This window comes from Panthera uncia, chromosome C2 (assembly GCF_023721935.1).
Source record: "Panthera uncia isolate 11264 chromosome C2, Puncia_PCG_1.0, whole genome shotgun sequence".
In the NCBI taxonomy this organism is placed as follows: domain Eukaryota; kingdom Metazoa; phylum Chordata; class Mammalia; order Carnivora; family Felidae; genus Panthera; species Panthera uncia.
The window spans coordinates 18,265,703-18,290,172 of NC_064810.1; the positions used below are offsets into that span (position 1 = coordinate 18,265,703).

At 38.4% G+C, this 24,470-nt stretch overlaps 1 protein-coding gene across 3 annotated transcripts in view; it reads right to left on the reverse strand.

Moving 5' to 3' along the window:
* Positions 1–1,603: 1,603 nt before the first annotated feature.
* GABPA (GA binding protein transcription factor subunit alpha) overlaps positions 1,604–24,470 on the reverse strand; it is a 40,391-nt gene continuing 17,524 nt past the window's right edge. For all 3 annotated transcript variants that reach the window (XM_049629311.1, XM_049629310.1, XM_049629312.1), the window contains exons 5-10: positions 23,678–23,923; positions 15,299–15,493; positions 10,597–10,650; positions 9,521–9,661; positions 9,094–9,286; positions 1,604–5,082 (exon numbers count right to left, since the gene is read on the reverse strand). In XM_049629311.1, the coding sequence (XP_049485268.1) occupies positions 4,854–5,082; positions 9,094–9,286; positions 9,521–9,661; positions 10,597–10,650; positions 15,299–15,493; positions 23,678–23,923 (1,058 nt within the window). In that variant the 3' untranslated portion in view covers positions 1,604–4,853. The remainder of the gene's footprint in view (positions 5,083–9,093; positions 9,287–9,520; positions 9,662–10,596; positions 10,651–15,298; positions 15,494–23,677; positions 23,924–24,470) is intronic.

Genomic DNA, 24,470 nt, shown 5'->3' on the forward strand with positions numbered 1-24,470 from the left:
GCTTTCTCTTATTTTACAGGCTCTATCTCTTTGCCTTTTCACAAATCTTAGAAGGAAGACAAACTATTATGTATGAGGTTAGCTGCAGGTTTTTCAGAGATATTGTATCAGGTTAAGGAAGTTCTCTTAATTCTAGTTTGTTCAGTTTTTATCAGGAGCAGATGTGAAATTTTACTGGATACTCTTCCTGCCTCTATTGAGATGATCAGGTTTGTTCCCCTGTATTGTGTAATATGGTGAGTTACATGGAATTATTAAATTCTTCTTGTGATTCGTTTTTCAAAAAAACATTTATATTGTGGTAAAATAGACAATTTACCGTCTTGCCCACATGTCTGTGTACAGTTTGGTAATGTTAAGTATATTCATTCTTGTGTAACCAATATCCAGAAATTTTTTGTCTTACAAAGCTAAAAATTTATACCCTTTAAACAATTTCCCATGTCCTCCACCCCTCTACTCATGCATCTGAGAGTTTTATGTAAGAGTTTCGGTCTCTGACACACTGGAAATAAAAAAGTGGTCCTTCACCAGAGGTTTTAAAATCAGTCTAAGTTAGTATTTTCAATCAGTTTGCTAGTAGTAAAAAACCTTTTAAACAAGTGGTTGGCTTGCAAATGAAGCTTTCGAGTCTACACACACACAAAAAGCCAGTGTTTTGAGAGAACAAATGCACCTAATTTTCCGATTATTTTCATGACTTCAAGCTTAATAAAATTAGATTGTGTTTTAAAGCAGTTCATTTCACCAAGCCGTAATTTTTGAAGCATGTCAGAGTTTGGCTTGACCATAAATAACATACAGCACGTTTTTCCCTGAATCCTTTGATTCTGTATACTCTGGTCCTGGCTGAAGTGTCTTGTTGTTACACAGGCAACATAAACAGGTAATTCTTTTTAGTTTAAAAAAAAAAAAAAAATGGCTTACCAAGAACCTCTACCTGAAGAATCGTTGGCTTGCCTTTTGACAATTACTAACACTCAGTGTCACCATTTCTTCTGTTGCTGTTCTAAACCAGTTTGGCTCTGTGGATGCGATTTCATCTATTTTCTCATAAAGACTAAACTCTAGGGGCATCTGAGTGGCTCCGTCGGTTGAGCAGCCGACTCAGGCTCAGGTCACGATCTCCTGGTTCGTGAGTTTGAGCCCGGCATCTGGCTGTGCACTGACAGCTGATGGTGTGGAGCCTGCTTGGGATTCTCTCTGCCCCTCCTCCTCCCCCACTCCTGTTCTTTCTCTCTCTCAAAATAACTAAATGAATAAACTTAAAAAATAAAGACTAAACTGTAACATCTAATTTTAGTTGTGGAGTCAGTTCTTCCCAAATCAATAGTTAAGTACATGGGACTCATGCACAATACAGCAGATGTAGACGGTCATATTTTCCTCCAACCCAATATTCCAGGAATTTGACAACCATTTTTTTTTTTTTATGCAGGGAAAAAAACTTCCAAAAACACAGAAATATACTGTATAATAGTTTTATTTTTCTCATATTACTATTTTTACATTTTATGCACAAATATTTTATCTGAGTAAAAATAGAAAATAACTGTTTTATGTAAAATTACAAAAAAAATAAAACCCACAAAGAAATACATAATTGTTATTATGACCGTATAAGTGTCTTTATTTAAAGAGTAAAAATGTAGGCAAAAATCCTCCTTCCTTTTACAAAAGACTGAGAATATTTTTTTTTTCTGGCAGCAAGTGAAATATCACTGAAATATCAATATTTTTACACCTTCTAGATGTGAAGACATCAAGTTAGTCACAGGTTGTTTGGTAATTATGAATCTTAAAACATTTTTGTGCTATTTCAAAGATACACTAGTTCTTTTTAAAAGGCGGTAGCATAAAACGATGAGTATGGAAAACAGCTGACCTCACCCAAAGTGATGGGAGGTACAGCCCTTGAAAGGAGTATCATACTCGAGTGTCCCCATTAATTGGGAGAGAAAAACAAGTACTTAACGGACACGGATGCACACACGCGGAACATGTCGAGCCGGTCATTCCACGTGAAGGTCAACCACATGGCATTTCTGTTTAATGTGTCTGACTTTCCAGTATCAACACACATTTTCCAACTTCGGGCTAGGTATGCATGAAAGTTGGCTCAGGGAGAACCTCATGCGGAAAACAAGTTTTAAAACAAAAACGGGCATTTCCTTATTTTTGTACTTAGAGGGTAGAAAAGATGGCCAATGATTCTTTCTTCCTTTAAGTATACTGTAAATTCTCCTATGGAAAATTTATTCATAAGAACAGCAAGGAGTGAATAACATGAATTCTATTTTCTCTTAACGACACAAGTTATCTTTCAATAAAAGAAGAGACTACCTGGCTTTCTGATGATTTGTAACCTCAACACGGACGAGGGGAACAATTTAGTATGTAAGTTGAGAAAAAGTCACTCGAGTTTCTTGACTCCACTGGGGAAATGAGTCTCATGACTTCACCTATGTTACAGTATACGAAGTGATGATGACAGGTGAAGAAGAAAGAAATAGCACCTGATCCTGTAGGAGAATGATCCTTGTTCAAGTGATAATGGGGAATAAAAACCGCCAAAGGAAGAAAAATGGGTAGGATGTATTTAAAAAAAAAAAAAAAGGAACCTGAGGACTTAGAGAAAAGAAGCAATAGTTTGACTTTAGGATCTAAAAGAACGTGGGTGTTCCTTGCCTTAAAATACACATATACAGATAACTGCAACATAGAGGAAGTCTGTCATCTTTGCTAAAACTTTAAAATAATGTCTCCGCAAAAGCATTTTAAATGTTAAAGTCAAAACTTTTAAGTTGCTGATAATATACCAGAAGAGTAGACTTTTTCATGGTTTTACAACTACAAGCAACGTGTCAACTCTCCAGACCAGAAGATGGGGCAAAACCTTTTTAGTGATCTATTTCTTACGTGAACCTGGAGCTTCTACACAGGACTTCCTGCTGTCATTCTACTCAGATACTCTTACAGTCGCCGTGCCCAAAGTAAACTAATAGTTTGTCAGTCTCTTCTGTATGTGTTTATAAAAAGGTAAAAATAGAAGCTACAAGTTTTATTTTTTTCCGGCATCTACCGGGGGGCCTTAAATGACTTGATAATATAAAGGGACCGACATTACGCAGTCCTCCAGCCACAGCACGTCAAGTCACGATCTGAGGTGACCGGAAAAGAAGATCCTTCCTCTCCTGCTTGTTCCTAAATTCGCCTCCTGCTACGGCTCAACACAAACGACCATCTGGTTCTGGTGGCAGCGACTGCTAGCGATGCCTCCTCGACTCACTACCACCGCCTTTCCTCCGGGTTAGACAAAAGCATCAGCTGAGCTTTTATAAAGCTGTTCAGGGAGATGGCCATAAAGGAAATGATGAGGGAGAAGGTGCATAAAGAAATATCTGAGAATCAATCTCCTGCTCTAAGAGGATTAAAAAGCTCTCTGCCAGTATCTCCTTTCATGATTCATGTATCGCAGCCTTAAAACAAAAAACAAAAAGAAAAAAAGAAAGGAAACCAAGCAAAAAAGAAAGACATTTCTAGTGATTTCTGTTTAGTGTTGGATTGTGATGACGTTTTCATAGATATGGGGATCATTTAATTAAAAGTTTTTTTTAAATGAGGTATTGTCTTTTAAGATACATTTCCTTTTGAATATCATCATGTATTCATATATGTGTACAGTTATACATACAACAAAATGGTCAACTGGACATGTATACAGATATATGGGTACTCACACATATATAATATTCAAAAGGAAAAAGTTAAATAGATGGGAAATTTGGTTTTGAGAGAAGACTTGCCTATACTGGAGGTCAGAATTTCCTTTTAAATGTACTGGCAACTAGTTTGTTGTTGTCTCAAAAGGTAAGGTTAACTGCAGCCTGATTTCAAGGCTTCCTTTGATCAGAAACACAATGCTCTATAAGCTGCTTTTGCATAATACACCTGCAGGCAGAATAGGCAATGAAAACAAAGAAACAAAGCAAGCCATACCAAACCAAACTAAACCACACTTTTATTTTCTGGCTGAGGTATACCTTTCCGGTGTTTTCAATCTCTGACAGGAAAAACAGAGATCATTTCAGGATTTTTGTAATAGTTGGTTTATTAGAATTAAATGCCTCTCTTAAAATAATTTAAATCCTGGCCTGACATTATGAATAATCTATACAGAAAATCCTTAAAATTAGCTGGAGTTAAGCCAGATTTCAACCTGGATCTCCTTCTTTGGCAGTGCTCTTCTGCCAGTCGACTTCTTATTGTCCTTTGCTTGCAAATATATAAACTATTTTAATAACTTGATGCTCTCAGTTTAGTAACTTATTAATATTATAGTTTTATTTGATATGAATATTTTAGCTCTGCTTGATTAGATGAAACAGGCACACATGCTGTAGCTGTGAAAAATTCCACTTTCTGGTTCTATGTAAAGCAACATCTAAAGCAGCAGAGAGGGGAAACAGTTATATTTTCAAAAATAGTTAAGCCAGACTGTTTCCTGGAGATACTTCATTCATTCTTCATCCTCAGATGCTACTGGCTATTTTTGGTAGGGCTAGACATTAATACTGACCAGTTTAGCTTTCCTGACTGTTACCAAACTATCCCACAATGAGCCTGGCTTCACGCTGAAGACATTGTGGTGATCCTTAACATACACGTATTCTAAAATATATGCTTCAAAGTAAAAAGATCCAAATTCACAAGAGTATGAAACATTTATAAAAAAATCATGCATCAGATTGTACAGTCTAGAAATAAAAGAAGATTCAAATTCAGTAATAAAGGTAAGAGCAACACTTGCTCTAACGTTTAAGAAAGACCTTGGGCTCCCAGAAGGTCCGGGCTCAATTATCCTTTTCCGTTTGCAGAGAAGCAGTGGCCAGGGCGACCGCCGTGACCGGCTGGGCAATCCCGTGAAGCTGCATCTTCGCCAGTTTCTTCTGTTCACACTCCGTGACCAAGCGGTTCAACTCTGCCGCACTGTATCCGATAAGAGTCTTCAAGTCACAGACAAACTTGTACACAAATCTCTTGCCTTGGACTTTACAAATCATGTCCCCATCATAATAATACCTTTAAAAAGAGAAGGACACATTGGGACCATGTAAAAAATACAGAATTGGGACTTCTTACTTCCGATATTTCACAGATTCTTCCATAAACAGGAGCCTGGTAGAGTATTGCGTCTACCCCAACAGCAATTAACATTGAAGTTATGGTCCAAGCAAACTTCAAAACATGACTTACTAAAATTTCAATGCTCAACAACACATTTCCACAATTATGATAAAATACTACTTTAAAAATAGACAATGTTAAACAAAACAAAAAACCGTGGGAGTGGTCACAGAACCTAAGAACAAGGGCCTGGAGTCAGAATGTCAAGATTCAAAACCCAGCGTCTCTACTTAACTACCTTTGTGATTTTGTGACCACAGGAAAGCCAAATTTTCTCTAAGTTGTTTTTGTTTTTTAAAGTAGGCTCTGCACCCAATGGGGGGCTTGAACTCATGACCCTGAGATCCTAGAGTTGGATGTTGTACTGACTGAGCCAGCCAGGTGCCCCGCAAAGTTTTTATTCCCCATCTATACAATGAGGTTAAAAATAGTACTTACCCTCACAGAATTGTTGAGAATTAAAAGGATTATCTTTGCAAAGTGCTTACTTGGCACACAATGACTGGCACATAGCCCTCTATAAAGTATAAGCTATGTCAATAATTAAGAACCCATATAGTAAGAAGAAAATTTTAATATACATATTCAATGGATTGTGGGAATGTCCCCTTCTTTTCTGCATTGTACAAAATCCTTTGTGATGCAGCCACACCTTCACCATCACCATTTTAATATGTAAAGGCTCAACTTGGAGAGAAGTTCTCCAAATCTAACAGGGAGCCTCAAAAGTAGAAGTAAAAGGCCAGAAGAAAGACGGGATACAGAAAACCAGGAAAGAGGACATCATAAAGAAACAAGAGTTGCCTCTGTGGGAAACCCTCTAGAAGTCTAGCTTACTGCTGGTTTGTATGGAGATGGAAATAGAGCTAGATTTATACTCTGAAAAACAGACCTGATTTCCTGTCATGCGCTGCCAATTCCAATAACAGGGAAAAGGTAAGTCAAGACTTATCTGGGCAGGTGGAATGTGAAGGCTTTGTTTTAAAACTGCACTGCCCATCTGTACCAATCTGACAATGAGCAGTTATGAAAGGCATGACTATTTGCCCAAATACCAGTGGTGTAAACTACCACAGCTGGCAGGATTTTATTACAGAAGTCATTCAATTTAATCAGGAGTCCACTAGTGAAAAGGCGGATCTATATGCAGGAAATTAAGTCACTTTTCTTTAATTCCAGAAGAGCAAAAGTGTCACAGTCAGTCACGTTGACTCTCTCAGTAAGAAAGACCACACACTGGGTGGGCACAGTTCTTGTGTTTCCTTTTGTGCCAATCACGTTAATACAGAATTTAGATCTCAGCCCAAAAACCACCAACTTCCTGTCACCCAGTTTAAAACGAGATTCGTATTTCAGCTTCTCAAGAAAATTTCTACATAATACGTAAGGCTGTAACAGACACTTGAGAAAAAAGTAAAATAAAAGAAGAAAGTGGTTTTACATGTCAAGGAGAAAAACGGAGTTGGTATAATCTTCTGTCTCTTGGTAAGAACGGATAAAGAATACAAACACTAAATTTAATTTTACTTAACGTGTCTTTCAATCTACTAGACGCATCATACAACCACACCTAATAGCAAGCATCACATCTGTACCCTCTCTACAATGAAGTCGAAAGGTACACAATACCTGTATTTTCATGGATAGGATTTTTCTTAAACTTGTCTTTTTTTAACCTTTTAAATTGTGAACTACATTACATAAACAGAAAGCACACCCAAGTGAACAGCTCAGTGATTTATTTCAGTGAACACTCGCCTGTTAACTACAACCTAGGTCAGGAGACAGAACACTGCCAGCCCCCAGAATCCCTCCAAGGCCCTTCCCAGAAATCACCACCCCTCCTTTACTCTAAAAGGTAAACACAATCCAATCCTGTTCCATGATGATAATTCATGGCTTGTATTTACATTCTCATCACCCAAAAGTGCATCCCTAAACTCTGCAATTTAGTTTTCGTTTCTTGAACTTTACACTATAAATGTAATCATATACAGTCTTTTGGGTCTGATTCTTTGACTTTGCATTTGTATCAGCGCTTGTAGCTTTGTTCATTTTCTTGGATACACAGTCCACTCTCGTTTACCATAATTCATTTATTTACTCTCCTGCAGATGGATACTTGGTTTCTGGATATTATAAATAATGCTGCTATGAGCATATGTGCGGACATACGCAGACGCTTCCGTTGGGTAAATATTTAGGAGAGAAACCGCTGGGTTCCAGGTTCCGTCCCTACCAAAAGTGCAGAAGCACCCCCGTGCTCACAACACCTGGTACCAGCGATCTTCTGAATTTTAGCCATTCGAAGATATGTGTTGTGCCATTTTATGGTGGTTTCCAACCAAGTTTCCCTGATTACGAATGAGGTTGTGCACCACGGCATATGGTCACTGGCCATTTGTATCATCTAAATTCTGAAGTGTCTATTTAAGTCTCTTGCCTATTTTTTCTAGTTTTCCTATCGACTTGCTACATGGAACCGATTTCTAGTATAGTATAAGGAAGGGCTCAAGTTTCCCTTTGTCCGTATGGATGGTCAACTGTCCTGGCTCTGCTGATTGAAAAGCAAGTCTTTCCCCCACTGCCATCTTTAAATCAAATCCTCTTATATACCTGGCTCTATGTGGGCTCTCCATTGTAGTAACCTGCAGTCTGTTCGTCTCTCCGAGGCAAGCCATGCGCTGTCTTACTGTCGAAGCTTTCCAGCACTTCCCGCACTGCTCTCCTCCCTCACATGCCCTGCTTACTGCGCACTTTATGTTCCCATATATGTTTTACAATCAGCATGTCAAGTTCTACAAAGAAACTTATCCGGATGGTCTCTGCATTGAAACTTGGGGAGAAGTGACATCTTAATGATTAATTCTAATACTTTATCTGTAATTTTGAAGGGACTTGTATATACACATTCATAGCAACCATCAAAAATGAAAGTTTTAATTCTAAGTATATGGAAAGGATCTTTAGATAGCTGGCAAAGTGTGTGAGACTAAATAAGTGATAAGCACATTGAAAAGAACGCATTTTAGTTACTTAGGAATGCTATTTTGGAAAAGTAAATAATCCTGTAACAGTACTCACATGATCATGATCCTGTAACTGTGAATATTGATCTAACCACAATTTCCATGTAATTATGTAATGACAAGAGAGTGGAGAAAGTGTGTGTGTGTGTGTGTGTGTGTGTGTGTGTGTGTGTGTGTGTAGTGATGGGAGGTAAATCATAATCTCTCAGTGTGAAATTCACAATGTTCAAGTGAATCATGAAGTAGCAGTAAAAGCATATTATTTAGAAATACAGAGGTAAATTGTAAAGCTATTTTACACTATATTCACTCTTCCAAAAAAAAGACAGTAATTCCATGATATTTCTATATATCCCACTTCTCAGTTACTTAAATGAACATACTGAATTTCCCACTGTAGTAAGCATAATTTCTGAAAGTAATTCTGTCAAAAAAATTCATACAAGTTATGGGATATTATAAATAATTTTATTCTATTCCAATTCAGTGTGAAGGTTGGATATTCAGAGTTAGGCAGGTTGAAGGGGAAGAAAAAATAGAGGAATGGGTCGACCTTTTGCACCTAATTATAAAAAAGGGAAAATATCTGCATCTTTGCTAAACTTTACACTCAATTCACCTATGCAAATGGCAGCATCTTTATCTGTTAGGTAAATGACAGAAAACTCAGAGATTAAACAGTTAAACACATATATTCTTTTCAACCAGATAAAAACAAATAAGCTTGGAATCATCTTTTAAAGAAACTGTTCCTCAAAATTATCACTAAAGATCTTTGTAAAAAGTCATTTTTAACATAAATGTAAAACCTTTAGCTTTCTGGGGTCATTTTTTAGAAACGTTTAATGTTAAAAAGAAAAAAAAAATCATCGCCTACCTTAATGCACGACTTAGTTTCTCATAGTTCATTGTAGGCTTATTTTTACGTTGTCCCCATTTTTGTGCAACCAGTTCAGGCTGATTTAGCTTAAACTCGCCTTCGTCACCAACCCAAGAAATGCAGTCTCGAGCATCCTTGTCAGTAAGAAGTTCTAGCAAAAACTGCCATAGTTGAATTTGGCCATTGTTTCCTACATGGACAAGAAGGACAAGTGCTGACCACAGTGCTATGAATTAACAGCAGGCCAAAGACAACAAACAGATTCTCTGGGTCATTCCTTCCCAGCCATGCTAAAAATACATCTGTTTACAAATGCTGTTTAAATACTGCCAGGGAAATAGCATATTCACATTTTCATACAATGAAATGAAATACACATTAATTTGACAAATTTTAAAAATACCATTAGGTAATGCAAAAATACCTGTTCTGTTCCCAGGAGAACTTCTATCTTCTCCTGAAATCCTAGGAGCTCTCTGTACTTTAGCTGCCTTTGCACTACTATTTATGACTTTAATGGTCGTTGGTGTAGCAGACTGCACGGATGCTGGGATAATTTGCACAGCTGCAAAGAAAAACAAGGAGAAATTTTCTTCTCTTCCACAACAAACAGTGAAAAAAATGACTGAAAGACACAGAATGCAGTTAGTTTTACTAATGCCCCTCTAATTAGCTCAACAAAAGGCCTCGTTTCAAAAAAGCCTTAATCCACAACAGTTTTGAACAAAATTACCAAAAAAGTTCAGGGGATAAGGTATGATGTTTGCTGTATGGTTTGAAATCTTAACTTGAGGAGTAAGTGTTGATCTTATTTGGAATTAACTTAGTGGTGTGTATATGTTAGGCAAAGAATTATGAAAACGTTTGTTTTCAAAATATTTCTTCATTAACAACAGTGTGTCAAATGTTGGAGAAAATACGGACAAACGAGAACTCCCATGCACTGCTGGTGAGAGCAAACCCCTGCCCCCACTTTGAGAAAAGCTACAGTAATCCCTCATCAGGTGGGAAGCATAGAACTCCTGGGATAGAGAATCTCACACTCATTCTTACAAATACTCATTCAGTGCCAGTCACAGAGTTTTAAGAACAATATTTAACAGCAGTGAAAATGAATGAAATTACACCGCCAAGTATCGATACGGGTCTCATAACTGTCAAACAAAAAAGCAAGTTACAGAAGGATATGTACAGTTTTTGATCATTTTACCGAAAAAGTTTAAATATGTGTAAAACAATACTATAAAGTGTGGTTACCTACTTGATAAAAATATAAAATATGCACAGAATAATAAACACCAAATTCAGGACAGTCATTTAACGCGATATATAGAAGTTCTAATTCTTATGGTGTACATAAATGTTATACTTCATTTCTTGGTATGTCTAAAATATTTCATCAAAAGTTTAAAAATTAATTTTTCTTTTTATTACCTTGCAGTGAATTAAAAAAAAAAATTTCTGACAAATGGGCCACATGTTATGTGCATGAATACTCACGCTGATCAATTGTAACTATCTCATTCATCTGTTGTTCTTGGCTTGCCAACACATCTGAAGAACATACATAAAAATTTCTGTTTATATTTAAATCCAGAAAATCAAACTCAAGTTAGTAAAACCCACCCGAACCAACCAACCAAACAAAAAAGCAAAGCATTCAACAAAACTCATTGGCACAATAACCTAAGAAATACTTGATAGTCACTTTGCAAGGAAAAGATATTTTTAAGACAAGTAGCAGATGGAAAGCTCTAATTCTTTGAATGGTAAGAAAAGTTATTCAGAGAATCACGGTTTTCTAAACATAAATATCTGTATCTATATCTCCTTCTGTATAAAACCATGTAAAACAGGGGACTCTTCAAGATCAGATCAAAGATGAGACTATATACACCACACTGAAATGGCTTAGATCTACATTCTTTAGATGTACGTTCTCAGTCAAGATGACAGATCTTCATAATTTATTAATCTAACAGACTGGATAAAAGTTTTGAATAAGATTGCTTTAACTTTATAAAGGCTCCTTCTTAAAGATAGCTAAATTTTCAATAAAATTGTAGTGGTCCTAAAAGTCACGAGTGAATCAAATAATGTAATAATGGTTACAAATATAGCTCTCATATGAGAGTTACATTGTAAAAAGTCCTAATATAACCCTTTAGAGAACCATTCATCACTCATCTGTTGCTGTTCCCTACTCAAATGCTACCCTTTCTTTTTTTTAAAGATTTATTTATTTTTGAGAGAGAGAACGCACAAGCGGGGAAGCGGAAGAGAAAGAGGGGGACAGAGGATCTGAGGGGGGCTCTGCGCCGACAGCAGTGAGCCCAATGTGGGGCTTGAGCTCACGAACGGCAAAATCATGACCTGAACTGAAATCGGACGCTCAACTGCCTGAACCACCCAGGTGCCCCCTATTCTTTATTTCTTAAACAAGAGTTCCTATTTCCCAGTCTCTAACACTTCAACCTATTTAGTGTCCATCATGGATTGGATTCTTTTCTCTTGAAATTGTTCCTACCAGCAACTGCCTGTGTACTGAGTGAGTCCTAGAGCCTGGGCGCCCAACGCAGCTCTACTTAGGGCACCATGCCAGGGCCCGGTTCCAGGCACACGGAACTGGGAAGCGCTGAGAAACTAAAAAGAAGTCTAAACCCTACCTGTCAGAAGGGAGCTTTCTTTGGGGGTCCTGAGTTTGGGGGATTATACAATTATATGGGACCGGCCTCGATAGATCTTCGTCCTGATCTTAGCCCTCACTTACTGGCTGTGTGACTTTGGTAAATTATTCAACCAACTTAAACATTAATTTCCTCATGTTTAAATGAGATATCCCCACCCATCACCTCACAAGGTTGTTATGAGGATTAAAGAAAACTGCTTTCAAATAGCACAATGCCGAGGGTGCCTGGGTGGCTCAGTTGGTTAAGTGTCTGACTTCGGCTCAGGTCATGACCTCGCAGTTTGTGGGTTCAAGCCCTGTGTCAGGCTCTGTGTAGACAGTGCAGAGCCTGCCTGGGACTTTCTCTTCCTCTCAGAGCTCCTCTCTGACTTGTGCTTTCTCTCTCTCAAAATAAATTAATAAACTTAAACAAACAAACAAAAAGCATAATGCATGAAACAAAGCTTAACTTTCCAGAAACTGAAGATGTTACTATTTCATCCAGATTCCTAGTTCTGAGCATTCTCCTCAAGAACTGTTGTCTCTCTTGAAGAAAAATCCGTGCCCTACATTTGTAGATTTCCCCCCAAATCTTATAAAGGCACCTTGAAGAAGCAAAGTGCTACTGAAACAGAAATTGTTCCATTTGTGGCTTAAATGAACACAGATGCCCTAGCCTAAAAAGAGGCAAAAGAAGGGCACCTGGGTGGCTCAGTCAGTTGAGCGTCTGATTCTTGATTTCAGCTCAGGTCGTGATCTCACAAGTTCATGAAACTGAGCCCCACACTGGGCTCTGTCCTGACAGTGTGGAGCCACCTTGGGATTCCCCACCCGCCTCCTACTCCCATGCTCTCTCTCTCTCTCAAAGATAAATAAATAAATATTTAAAAAATATGTTTAAAAAAAAAAAAAAGAGGCAAAACAGGGAGTCACCATCGCAAAACCCATGTGTTACCAACCTGTAAGATCAGCTTGTAAGCTCTGAGTCTCAGAATGGAGTTTGGTCTGTCTCCTGGGAACTCTCAAGATTAAGGCACAACACAGAGGAGGTTTTGAAAACCGGGTTCAAGACCACACAGACTACCTATCATATTCCTCTACTGTAGCCCTCAAATCCTGGCCACGTACAAAAGAATCATCCTAAGAGGCAGCGCTCTGGGTGAAATGAATCCGTTTCATGAAGAAAGTTTAGACACTAAAGATGCAAGGCAATTCTTTTTCCTAAAGGAGGTCCTCTGCAAACGGAGAGCTTTGGCTTTGGTGACAGCATTTCGAGAGGCTCTTCAAAAAGCTGTCAGTAATGGAATGTTGCCAGTACAGCAGGACTCGGATGAAGTTTCCATATGAACTGCAGGAAGGTGGGGGTGGCCCAGGTGGAGAATCTAACATAAATGAAGAAGAAGCTCGATCTGTGCAGCACTGCTTCTTCTTGAAAGATCACGGAGGACGACTAGATGATAGATGCCGGGTTCGTAAGACGCATGCTATAGACTTCACGCTACAAGACGGGCCAGAGTACCTGACTGTGCTCAGAAAAGCCTGTTCTGGGAGATGAGGCTTGTGAATTACAGAAAATGTGCCAGAAATAGCCTTTACGCATCAACCTACCAATCCCCCAATTCAGAACTGGGCATTAGGATCCCAAACCAGATGGGACCTTCCTTGCCAGGACAAAGCAAAGAACCATGGCCAGATAAGCAAGGAATTTGCAAGATACTTATCTAAGCTGTGGGGATTTGTTACTTTTGAAAATAAAATTCCAGGGCAGAGTTTTTCTGAGGGAGACCCGTTCCACTTCAAGGAAATGAATGAACAGATACACGAGATTCCTCTACTCCCCATACCAGGAAAAGTCGCTGAATGAGCTTTAAAGATTTTGGGAAGCACTAGGAGAACCAGACAGCCACAACAAAGTGCTGCCCTCGGGGAGAGAGAAAACCTGCCAATCTGAGAAAAATCAAACTGCAGTCTAAGCACCGTCTTTGTCCTGTCCTAATCTTTAGAGTTCCTATATGAAAACATTTCAGTAAACATGACTCATATGCTAAAAATCTGAAACAATTCAAGAGTTTTCATTATTTATCTGAAAGGCACAAAGGAGAAAATAAACCGTGAAATCAAGGACAAAACTTCAACTAGAACATTTAATTTCTTTACCTATTAAGAAAAACTGGAAATAAACCCTGTAAATGTAATGAATGTAGTGAGTCAGTGTCATAGATACGTTTTCCCTCTAATATTTAAGAGATTCCATAAAAGAGACAAACTACAATCAGTGAAGGAAAAACCCTGTCTCCAGAGCTCATTTCTTACTCAGCAGTAGAGAATGCACCCCAGGCGGTCAATTACTATGTAAAATCCCTCCAACCTGAGCTGTTCTTTTACTGGGCACATAACAGAATAAACCCTACCAGGTACCTTTATACACCATTACAAAACCAAAGTCAGAGTTTGTCCTGTTCACCCCTTCTGAAAAGTATGTGTGTCTGGCTAGCATCTCTGGCCTCTAAACTGGGTGTCAGGGAACAGGTTCCTGCTAAAATATTTTAACAGATAGTCACTGTTGGATTAAAGGGGATTAAGATGGATTAAAATTCAAACAAAATAATTTGCATTTACTTGAGCTTTTTGTTGGTCACCCAAGTAGTTTCTAATTTCTGTATATAGTCACTTAATCATAATAATAATGTCTGTGGAGCCAACATGGAAACACTTACAACCAGCTGCTTTCGATTCAAGATGGAGGGATGCACACTTACACTTCTTTCTTTTTTTTTTTTTTTTAAGTTTTTTTATGTATTTATTTATTTTTGAGACAGAGAGAGACAGAGCATGAACAGGGGAGGGGCAGAGAGAGAGGGAGACACAGAATCAGAAGCAGGCTCCAGGCTCTGAGCCGTCAGCCCAGAGCCTGACGCGGGGCTTGAACTCACGGACCGCGAGATCGTGACCTGAGCTGAAGTCGGACGCTTAACCGACTGAGCCACCCAGGCGCCCCTACACTTCTTTCTCTTAAGATCCCATTCAATTAAAAGAAATTGTACAAGATTTAATTCCACTAATGATGAAAAGAAACAGGGATGACATCTGTGGACAATCTTAAGTTTCTAGAAGATAAACAGTAAATGAAAGAACTGACGGATGAAATAAAAGTCAATGACTAAAATTTATGAAGAGAGCTAAGTATGCGGCACAGCATCTTAAGAACGGAGATTCTAGTGTTCACCAGCCTGGTTTTGGATCCTGGCCCTGCCACTCCCTAGCCTTGTACTGTCTAAGAGACGGTACAAGAGAGCTAAGAGAGCTGTCTAAGCCTCACTTTCCTATCTAAAAAATAGGGAAAGTAAGGATCTGTGGCATTAGAAGGATTAAATGAGATAATGCATATAAAGCTCCCAGCACAGCCTTATACAATTAAGTGTTAATTATTATTGCTATTATCTATGATCACAATGCACAATGAAGACAAAATTATAACCAAATAAAATTAAACTGAAGTTACAACGCAAATAGGTAATAACTTAAATGTTATACATTTTCGAAGAAGCTCCAGATGACTCCACAGAATTTCTCCCCGAGGGACTCGCTGAAAAAAATCTTCTTGGTTGAGACTGCATAATTCTCTTCCGGAAATGTTGAGTGTAGTAAGGTCTATATCAGTCATGCTGAATTCCTTCATTACCCAAACCACCCAGTGCAGGACTTGGTCTGTGGACCACTGTATAGGATCTAAAGAGAAAAATATTACCATTAGCCTAGCTCTATCTCGACACTACATGAATTCACAGTTAATTTGTCAATACGTATAAATATATATATACACACACATATATATGGAGATAAAATCCAGACAGGTTTTTTTTTCCCCAAGTAAAGTATATAAACTCAAATAAAATTAAAAAAAAATTTGTTTAAAGTTTATTTACTTTGAGAGAGAGAGAGGGGTGGGGGCACCGAGAAGGGGCAGAGGGAGGAGGCAGAGAACCCCAAGCAGGCTCCGTGTTGTCAGTGCAGGGCCCGATGCGGGGTTCAATCTCATGAACTGTGAGATCGTGACCTGCCCAAGCTGTGATCCAGAGTCGGATGCTTAACCGACTGAACCACCTTAGGTGCCCCCAAATAAATTTTAATGATGTATTTTCTCCTCAGCTCCTTTTGAATTTTTCAACCTAAATTTGTAATGACTTCATCTGGTTTTACATCTGTTAGTCTGGAGTTTTCCTAAGAAAAACAGTATAAAATTGCTCTCTAATGGGTCAACTGGAAGAATAAAATATGTGATTACTTTAGAGAGAATGGAGTTAAGTTATTCAAGTTTCAAACATTATTTTGTAGCTGTGTACAATTTGGTGCACTGAAAAAAACCCAAAAAAATCCATAAGGGGCTTTTGAGGAGCTAGACTTATTCTCCAAAATGTGCACAACATAACCTTCCCTCCCTTTTGCTTCTTGTAAAAAGCTAGTGCTCCTGTATCTCTACCCTTTGGTGGCACTTACAACATGCAAATTGCATGTTTACTCAGCTGTCTTTCCCTGTAACACGTTAAGGTCTTGAATATAAGGGCTGTGTCTTGTAAACCACTGTATCTTCAGCGTTTACCACAATGCCTTATGCATAATTTGTTAAATCTATAAAAAGAAATACAAATAAATTCATTTTCCCAATCATTTGTTACTATCTAATTGAATTCACAAACGAAAAGGATGGCCAACATGTACGAATATTTAATTGTTGTATCCCCGGCATCTAACAGAGTATTTTACCCATATAAATTTAATAAATACTGACTGAATTAATTTTGATACAGATACTTCTGCATGGAGAAGATGACCTATCCAAATAGCGTTGGTTACATGCCCTAAGCTGCAGGCTATTCAATAGGAGTAAGTGTGGAAAAAAACATTTAGGTACTTATCAAGAACCAATTTATAGTAAAAAATGAATCAAACATAATAGAAGATTGATAGTCACAGAACTGATTTTTTATTTGATCTTTTCACAAAGAGGTGAAGGGAGGAGGAGGGCAGTGAAGTTTTTTAATGTCTCTAAATGCACATGTTAACAAAACACCACTAAAAGCGACTAGAGAGCAAAACCAAAAATCCAGGTATATTTACAAAAAAACGAGGTGACAAGACATCCCCAGGAAAGCCCAAATACACACAGGTGAAGACCAAAGCTGTAACAGTCACAGACCTTCATGGTGTCAGTTATCTGTGCAGGAGACAGCAAAGCGGGGAGGAAGCAAAGGGACATGTGACCCATCCTTCATTCTGAGCACGACAGAATTCGAACACAGCCAGGGAGTTCTTACTGAAAGCACGACAGGCCAAGCCAAAGCAGCAGCTCAACCAGTCCTGCCCAATCCAGTAACAGGTGAGCCCAAAGGTCTGAGGTAAAGGTGAAGGGGCTGGAGCAGTGTAGCATCTGTGAGCTCTAAAAACTGAGCCTGCGGATCACATCCAGGAGAGTGGACCACAATGAGGAGGAACCGGAGGGAATGGGATCGAAATTGAGTAGCATAGGAACACCAAGGAAAAAGAGAGAGGAGGTCCAGATAAAAGTGGAGTAAGGGAACAGGCAGGAACTGAGCAAGCAAGTGGCTCTTTTTTAAAGTTTTATTTATTTAAGTAATCTCTACAACCAACGTGGGGGCTTGAACACACGACCCCAAGATCAAGAGTCACATGCTCTTCTGACTGAGCCAGCCAGGGGCCCCTACTGGCTCTATTTTTTAATATTAATTGAAAATAACAGATGAAGGAGTTCTGGGAAGTTAGAGAAGCTATCCTGAAACACAACTGCCTTTAAAAATTCAAGTAACCTCATTTTACAAAAACATGAAGAAAGTGTCAAGATCAAAAAAGTTGGGGGAAAATAGAAGTAGTCTGATTTGTTTTCTTAAATAACATTAGGACTTCTGTCCTACGTTAGGACTTCTTAACGTAACTAATTGTCCATGCATATTCGCCTGCTTATTTTCTCTAAGACCTTAGTAAAATTATAGTTAAGGATTTTTTAAAAGAAGTAAACTCACAGGACCATGAGTGGAAATGACAAATGGATGGCAGATTTTCAACTTATTTTTGAAGATCATAAGCAGAGTGAAAATCCAGTGAAGCAGGAGAAGCTATGACCTAATATATCTTTCAAGGAGGATATAGCAAGAAGAGTTTCTTGCCTGCAGAACCCCCTTATTGGCTCAGGTCATGGTGGCACCAGGTAGCAGAAGAGGTGTGCATGGTAAATGAGGGGACTGATTTCTTTCTTTCTTTATTTTTAATATGAAATTTATTGTCAAACTCGTTTCCATACAACACCCAGTGCTCATCCCAACAGGTGCCCTCCTCAATGCCCATCACCCACCCTCCCGCCCTCCATCAACCCTCAGTTTATTCTCAGTTTTTAAGAGTCTCTTATGGTTTGGCTCCCTCCCTCTCTAACTTTTTATTTTTCCTTCCCCTCCCCCATGGTCTTCTATTAAGTTTCTCAGGATCCACATGAGAGTGAAAACATGGTGTCTGTCTTTGTCCATATGACTTATTTCACTTAGCATAACGCTCTCCAGTTCCATCCACATTGCTATAAAAGGCCATATTTCATTCTTTCTCATTGCCAAGTAGTATTCCATTGTGTACATAAACCACAATTTCTTTATCCATTCATCAGTTGATGGACATTTGGGCTCTTTCCCTAACTTGGCTATTGGTGAAAGTGCTGCTATAAACATTGGGGTACAAGTGCCCCTAGGCATCAGCACTCCTGTATCCCTTGGGTAAATTCCAAGCAGTGCTATTGCTGGGGAATTAAAAGCAAAAATGAACTATTGGGACCTCATGAAGATAAAAATCTTCTGCACTGCAAAGGACACAATCATCAAAACTAAAAGGCAACTGACGGAATGGGAAAAGATATTTGCAAATGCCATATTGGACAAAGGGCTAGTATCCAAAATCTATAAAGAACTCACCAAACTCCACATCCGAAAAACAAATAATCCAGTGAAGAAATGGGCAGAAGACATGAATAGGCACTTCTCTAAAGAAGACATCCAGGGGCACCTGGGTGGCTCAGTCGGTTAAGCGTCTGATTTTGGCTCAGGTCATGATCTCACGGTTCATGAGTTTGAGCCCCACATTGGGCTCTGTGCTGACAGCTCAGAGCCTGGGTCCTGCTTCAGACTCAGTGTCTCCCTCTCCCTCTGCCCTTCGCCCACTCATGCTCTGCCTCTCTCTGTCTCTCAAAAATAAACATTAAAAAAAAAATTTTTTTTAATAAAAAAAAAAAAAAAAAAAAAAAAAAAAAGAAGACATCCAGATGGCCAACAGGCACATGAAAAGATGCTCAACGTCGCTCCTCATCAGGGAAATACAAATCAGGGGACTGATTTTAAGTGTATGGTGGTGTCAGAACCTTCAGGGCCTCTCCTTCATTCTCAGGAGCCAAATGAACAGAAGCATCCCTCAACACACATGTCCATAACCCTTCCCCCACTCCCAGGAACACTTTAAGATCAGTGACAGACATTAAACAGATCTTGGGAGAACAGATCCCAGTAATAAAAGTCTACAAACTGAAGAGTGAGACCCTCTGCCCTTCCCTTTCCACTTCCACAATGCAGCATTCACATACAAGTCAACCATAAATCCTCACTGCAATGTTCTACCCCTGTTAGGTATTTGGCCAATTCTCCAGAAAAGTTAAAGAAACCCAGGAAAAAGAGCTATACATACTGGCACTTTCAAATCTTTTAATGAAATGACCAATACCCCATTTTACCTGTGTATAGTCAAGAAACCCTTTCCAGAGTTTCAAACTAATTAGCTTTAAAGTTATTCACTCTGGGGCGCCTGGGTGGCTCAGTCAGTTGAGCATTTGACTTCAGCTCAGGTCATGATCTCAGAGTTCATGAGTTCAAGCCCCACATCTGGCTCACTGTTGTCCGTGCAGAGCATGCTTTGGATACTCTGTCTCCCACTCTCTCTGCCCCTCCCCCGCTGACGCTATCTCAAAAATAAGTAAACATTAAAAAAAACTTAGGGGTGCCTGGGTGGCTCAGTTGGTTGAGCATCCAACTTCTGCTCAGGTCATGATCTTGTGGTTCATGGGTTCAAGCCCCGCATCGGGCTCTGTGCTGACAGCTCAGAGCCTGGAGCCTGCTTCGGATTCTGTCTCCCTCTCTCTTTGCCCCTCTCCCATTCACCTCTGTCTCTCTCTCTCTCTCAAAATTAAACATTAAAAAAAAAGTTATTCACTCAATGAACAGATGAGCAGGAATAATCAGATATTTCAGTCTAAAAAAAAAAACAAAAATAAACAGAAAAATAGAACCCAGAAAAGACAGAAATAATGCCATAACAAAATGGAAAACAAATTTTTACAAACCCCAACACAATGATGAAAATATTCAGAGAGGTAAGAGAAAACATGATATCCATAATACTGAGCTCGGAATACTAAAATCAACAAACAAATATCAAGTGTCCTTGTAAAGTGAAAGTAACTCTCAGGACAGGTTGTTATATAAAGACAAGAAATTTGGCAAAGTTGTACAGACAGATACAGAAATGACAAGTGGAAGAGTAAAGACACAGAGGATCAGCCCATGAGATTGAACGGGAATTTCAGAGAAAAGAAAAGAAAAACACAGAAGGTAATTATCAAAAGACTAATACAGGAAAATTTCCCAGAACTGAAGGCTACAATTGTCTAGATCAGCAGCTGTCCAATAGAAATATAATGCAGGGTACTATGTAATTTAAAAATTTTCTAACAGCTACATTAAAAAATAAAGAAATTAGGTGAAATTTATTTTAACAATAATTTCATTTAATGAATCCAAATGTTATTTCAGCATGTAATCAACATAAACAATTTTACATTCTTCTCTTTTTGTACCAGGTATTTTACACTTGTAGTACTAAAAAAAAATTTTTTTAATGTTTATTTTTGAGGGAGAGAGAAAGAGAGAGACATGAGCAGGGGGACAGAGAGAGAGGAAGACACAGAATCTGAAGCAGGCTCCAAGCTGTCAGCACAGAGCCTGACATGGGGCTCGAACCTATGAACCATGAGATCATGACCTGAGCTGAAGTCGGATGCTCGACTGACTGAGCCACCCAGGTGCCCCAACACTTGTAATATTTTAAAATGTTAATATTTGACAATTTTGGGAGCCAAAAACGTGACTATCTTTCTTAATTATTCAAACAACTGAAAGAAAAAATAAAAATAAATAAATATAGTCATCTTTTTAATATTCTTGTTAAAAAAGGACAAGAATAAATACTTTTAGTCAGTTTGAACATCCCATTTGACCAGACTTCTAACTACTATAAATTCATTAATTTGAATTTCATCAACAGCTTTTAAATGTGAAATAGTAAACAAAACAAAAACAAAACAGCAGGAAAATAGTTGGAGTCCTGGAAAAATCTAAAAGTGAAGGGATTGTACATATATGAACAGGTGGTTCTAAGCTCCTGTCCAGATATAAAACTGATACGTATAAAACGAACTTTAAGGAACTGTCCAATGTGGACCAATATTTCAAAGAGATTTAAAGTAGCTACGACCAGTCAGCCATATTTCAATTTTGCACAGAATTAACAAGCAATTGCAAAATGACTACCCTTATGTGCAGAAAGAAACCTGAAACGATAGTTTCCTAAGAAAACAGTAATTACATTCCTAAAACTTTCCAGTTGCTAATGATTTTAGGAACAAAAAAAAAAACACAATGATTTAAAAAAAATCTTCCTATACCTAAATAAATGTCAAGTGTTTGAAAAGAGCTTTATTCTAAGTAAGTAATACCCTTGGTTGGAACTTTGAGTCAAAGTTTATAATCTTGCTCTCTACAATTCATTTTTAAATATTACTCTCCATAAAAGATTCTACTCCTTGGGGGAGGAGGCAAAATGGGTGATGGGCATTGAGGACAGTACTTCTTGGGATGAGCACAGGGTGTTGTATGTAAGCAATGAATCACGGGAATCTACCCCCAAAACCAAAAGCACACTGTATACACTGTGTGTTAGCTACCCTGACGATAAATTAAAAAAAAAAAAAAAAAAAAAAAAAAAAAAGGATTCTACTCCCCAAAAGGTTCTTGTTGCAAGTCTAGCAAACCATAAAATATTATTTCAAATGTTTTTATGCTTCTTTCCTTCTCAGCATTTCCCCTCTCAGGGGTGACTCAGTAACAAGAAAGTCAAGTACAACATCTATGCTGGCTTCTACACGTCAAAAATAGGTAAGAATACTGTCAACTACACCGTCTCTGAGGAACAGCTTGATCTCCTCCAAACTGGACTTACCTTCTTATGTTGCAATTAAAAGTCCCTCTCGTGGCTTTCTTCATCTACCCTTTTCCAGCTAGTGCCATATCATTTTATCTACCAATACTCAGCTTAACAACTCTTAAACCTTCAATAACATTTACTTATTCTCTCAACACTCTTCCCATTTGCCCTCCCCATCAAAGGTTAATATTCAGTTTTTTCCATTTCCATGTCTATTTATTTCCTGTAACTCATCTTTAACTCTACAGTTACTTTTTTTCTAAATCTACCAATAAACCTCTGATCACCAAATTTAACAGATACTACTCAGTTGGCATTTTTTTACTTTGCTGGCAGTGTGGAGATTCTTGCCCATCTAAAACTCTTTCTCAATTCCACAGTCACTATATACATTTCTTGTTTTCCTTCTATCTCTTCAGCCATTCTGTGTCTCCCTTCTTTTCTCCTCAAGCTGAAATTCTGACAAGCTCCAGGAACCAGTCTTTAACACTGTGTTCCTTTCCATTTGCTCTCTCTCCATCAGAGACTGCATACACTCTATGGCTTCAATATAAATTCAACACAGTGGAGTCCCAGAAAACATCTTTATCTCCAGTCCAAATCTTGTATACCTGAAAATACTTTCTGGTTACCTTTAGTTAAGTCGGTACTATTCAAAAGTAGAACCACTTTCCCTTGAAAAAAATCTTCCCAATACCAGACTTCCCCAACTCTCCCACTTAAGCTCCGGAGGGCATGGACTATCTTTCTTATGCACCATCAAAAGCCCAGCATTTAACATGATGCCTGGCATATGTAGTTCACTAAACATGTAATGAAGATGTCACCAATTCTCATCAATATCATGATTACCCTATATGCACCCAAGCTTGAGAAGTTGCATCAGTACTTGAATCTCTCCTCTCTGCCCTCACACAATCCATGAGTCAGCTGCTCAGCCCCATCACTATTTTCATTCATTTCTTTCCCCAGAAATTATCAAGTTTAAGCTGACCTAGACATTATCACCTAGCCACAACTCAACTATAACATGCCTCTGTTTTCCCTTCATCCGGTCTCCATGTGCACCAACATATGCCATGCACTCCCACCACGTGGTCACGTCCATCAATCAAAACAGTTCTACACTGTTAAGAGTTAACTCCACCAAACCTCACTACTCCTGAATACTCACTCCCATGTCTAACTTTTGCACATGTGTTTCCTATCTGGTCTGCCCTTCTCTGTCCATCAGTTTCTTTGTCTGTAATAAACCTTTTCCCAGTTTCCACACAGGCCACTGTGATCCCTTGAGACTGTGACAGCATATTCCCTTTATATATGTAAGTTACAGCTTAAAACCATGCTACCTTTTATGGCAACTATTTCCTTTCACTTAGCTTCTCTGTCTTCAACGACATTATGAACACCTTGAAGGCAGATTTTATTTCTTTGTATTCCCAACATCTGCAAAAATATTTGTCCAAAGGGGATAAAAAAAATACGGAAAACGATATTCTTCCTAAATATTCTACATTTAAAATAGATTATAACTTACTCACCCTAGTATCTTCTATGTCAAGCTTAATTCCTATTATACTACTAGCACATAATTAAGTATTTTATTACCATAAGGTATCCCGAGGCGTTCTTGCTCTTTCCTGTAACCTTCCAGTGCGGCAGCCCATCTTGTCACCTGTTCTGAGGTTTCATCTGAAATAGTTGTGATGTGTTTTGTGCCATCAAGAGTTATTACTTGAGCTTCTTCAACAAGATGTGCTTCTGCTTCAGCATGGTGGGCATCTGGATCAATAACTACTTCAACTGTTTCCGCCGGTTTAACAATTTCAAGGATGTTTAGCTTAGGCTCAATTCCTTAAGAATGAATAAAAAAAAAAAGTAAATTCAAATGGATACATAAAAGTCACTAAAAAGTCATTAGCTTAGTTTACGCGCTCTCAAATGGTAGAGCAAATACTCTCTTGTAGACATAAATACAATTATTCAATGGAACTTTAGTACATAACAGTATTGTGTCAAGATTAATTTCCTGATTTTGATAATTGTAATGTCATGCAAAAGAATTCCTTGTTTTCAGAAAACACATACACTGATGTATTTAGGGACAGAAAAAGATCATGTATGCAACACGTATTCTTCTTTTTTATGTTTATTTATTTATTTTTAAATGTTTATTTATTTTTGAGAGAGGGAAACAGAGCATGAGCGAGGGAGGGACAGAGAGAGGGAGACACAGAATCCGAGGCATGCTCCAGGCTCTGAGCTGTCAGCACAGAATCTGACGTGGGGCTCGAACTGATGAACAGTGAGATCATGACCTGAGCTGAAGTCAGACACCAAATGACTGAGCCACCCAGGCACCCCACGTTTATATATTTTTGAGAGACAGAGACAGAGCGTG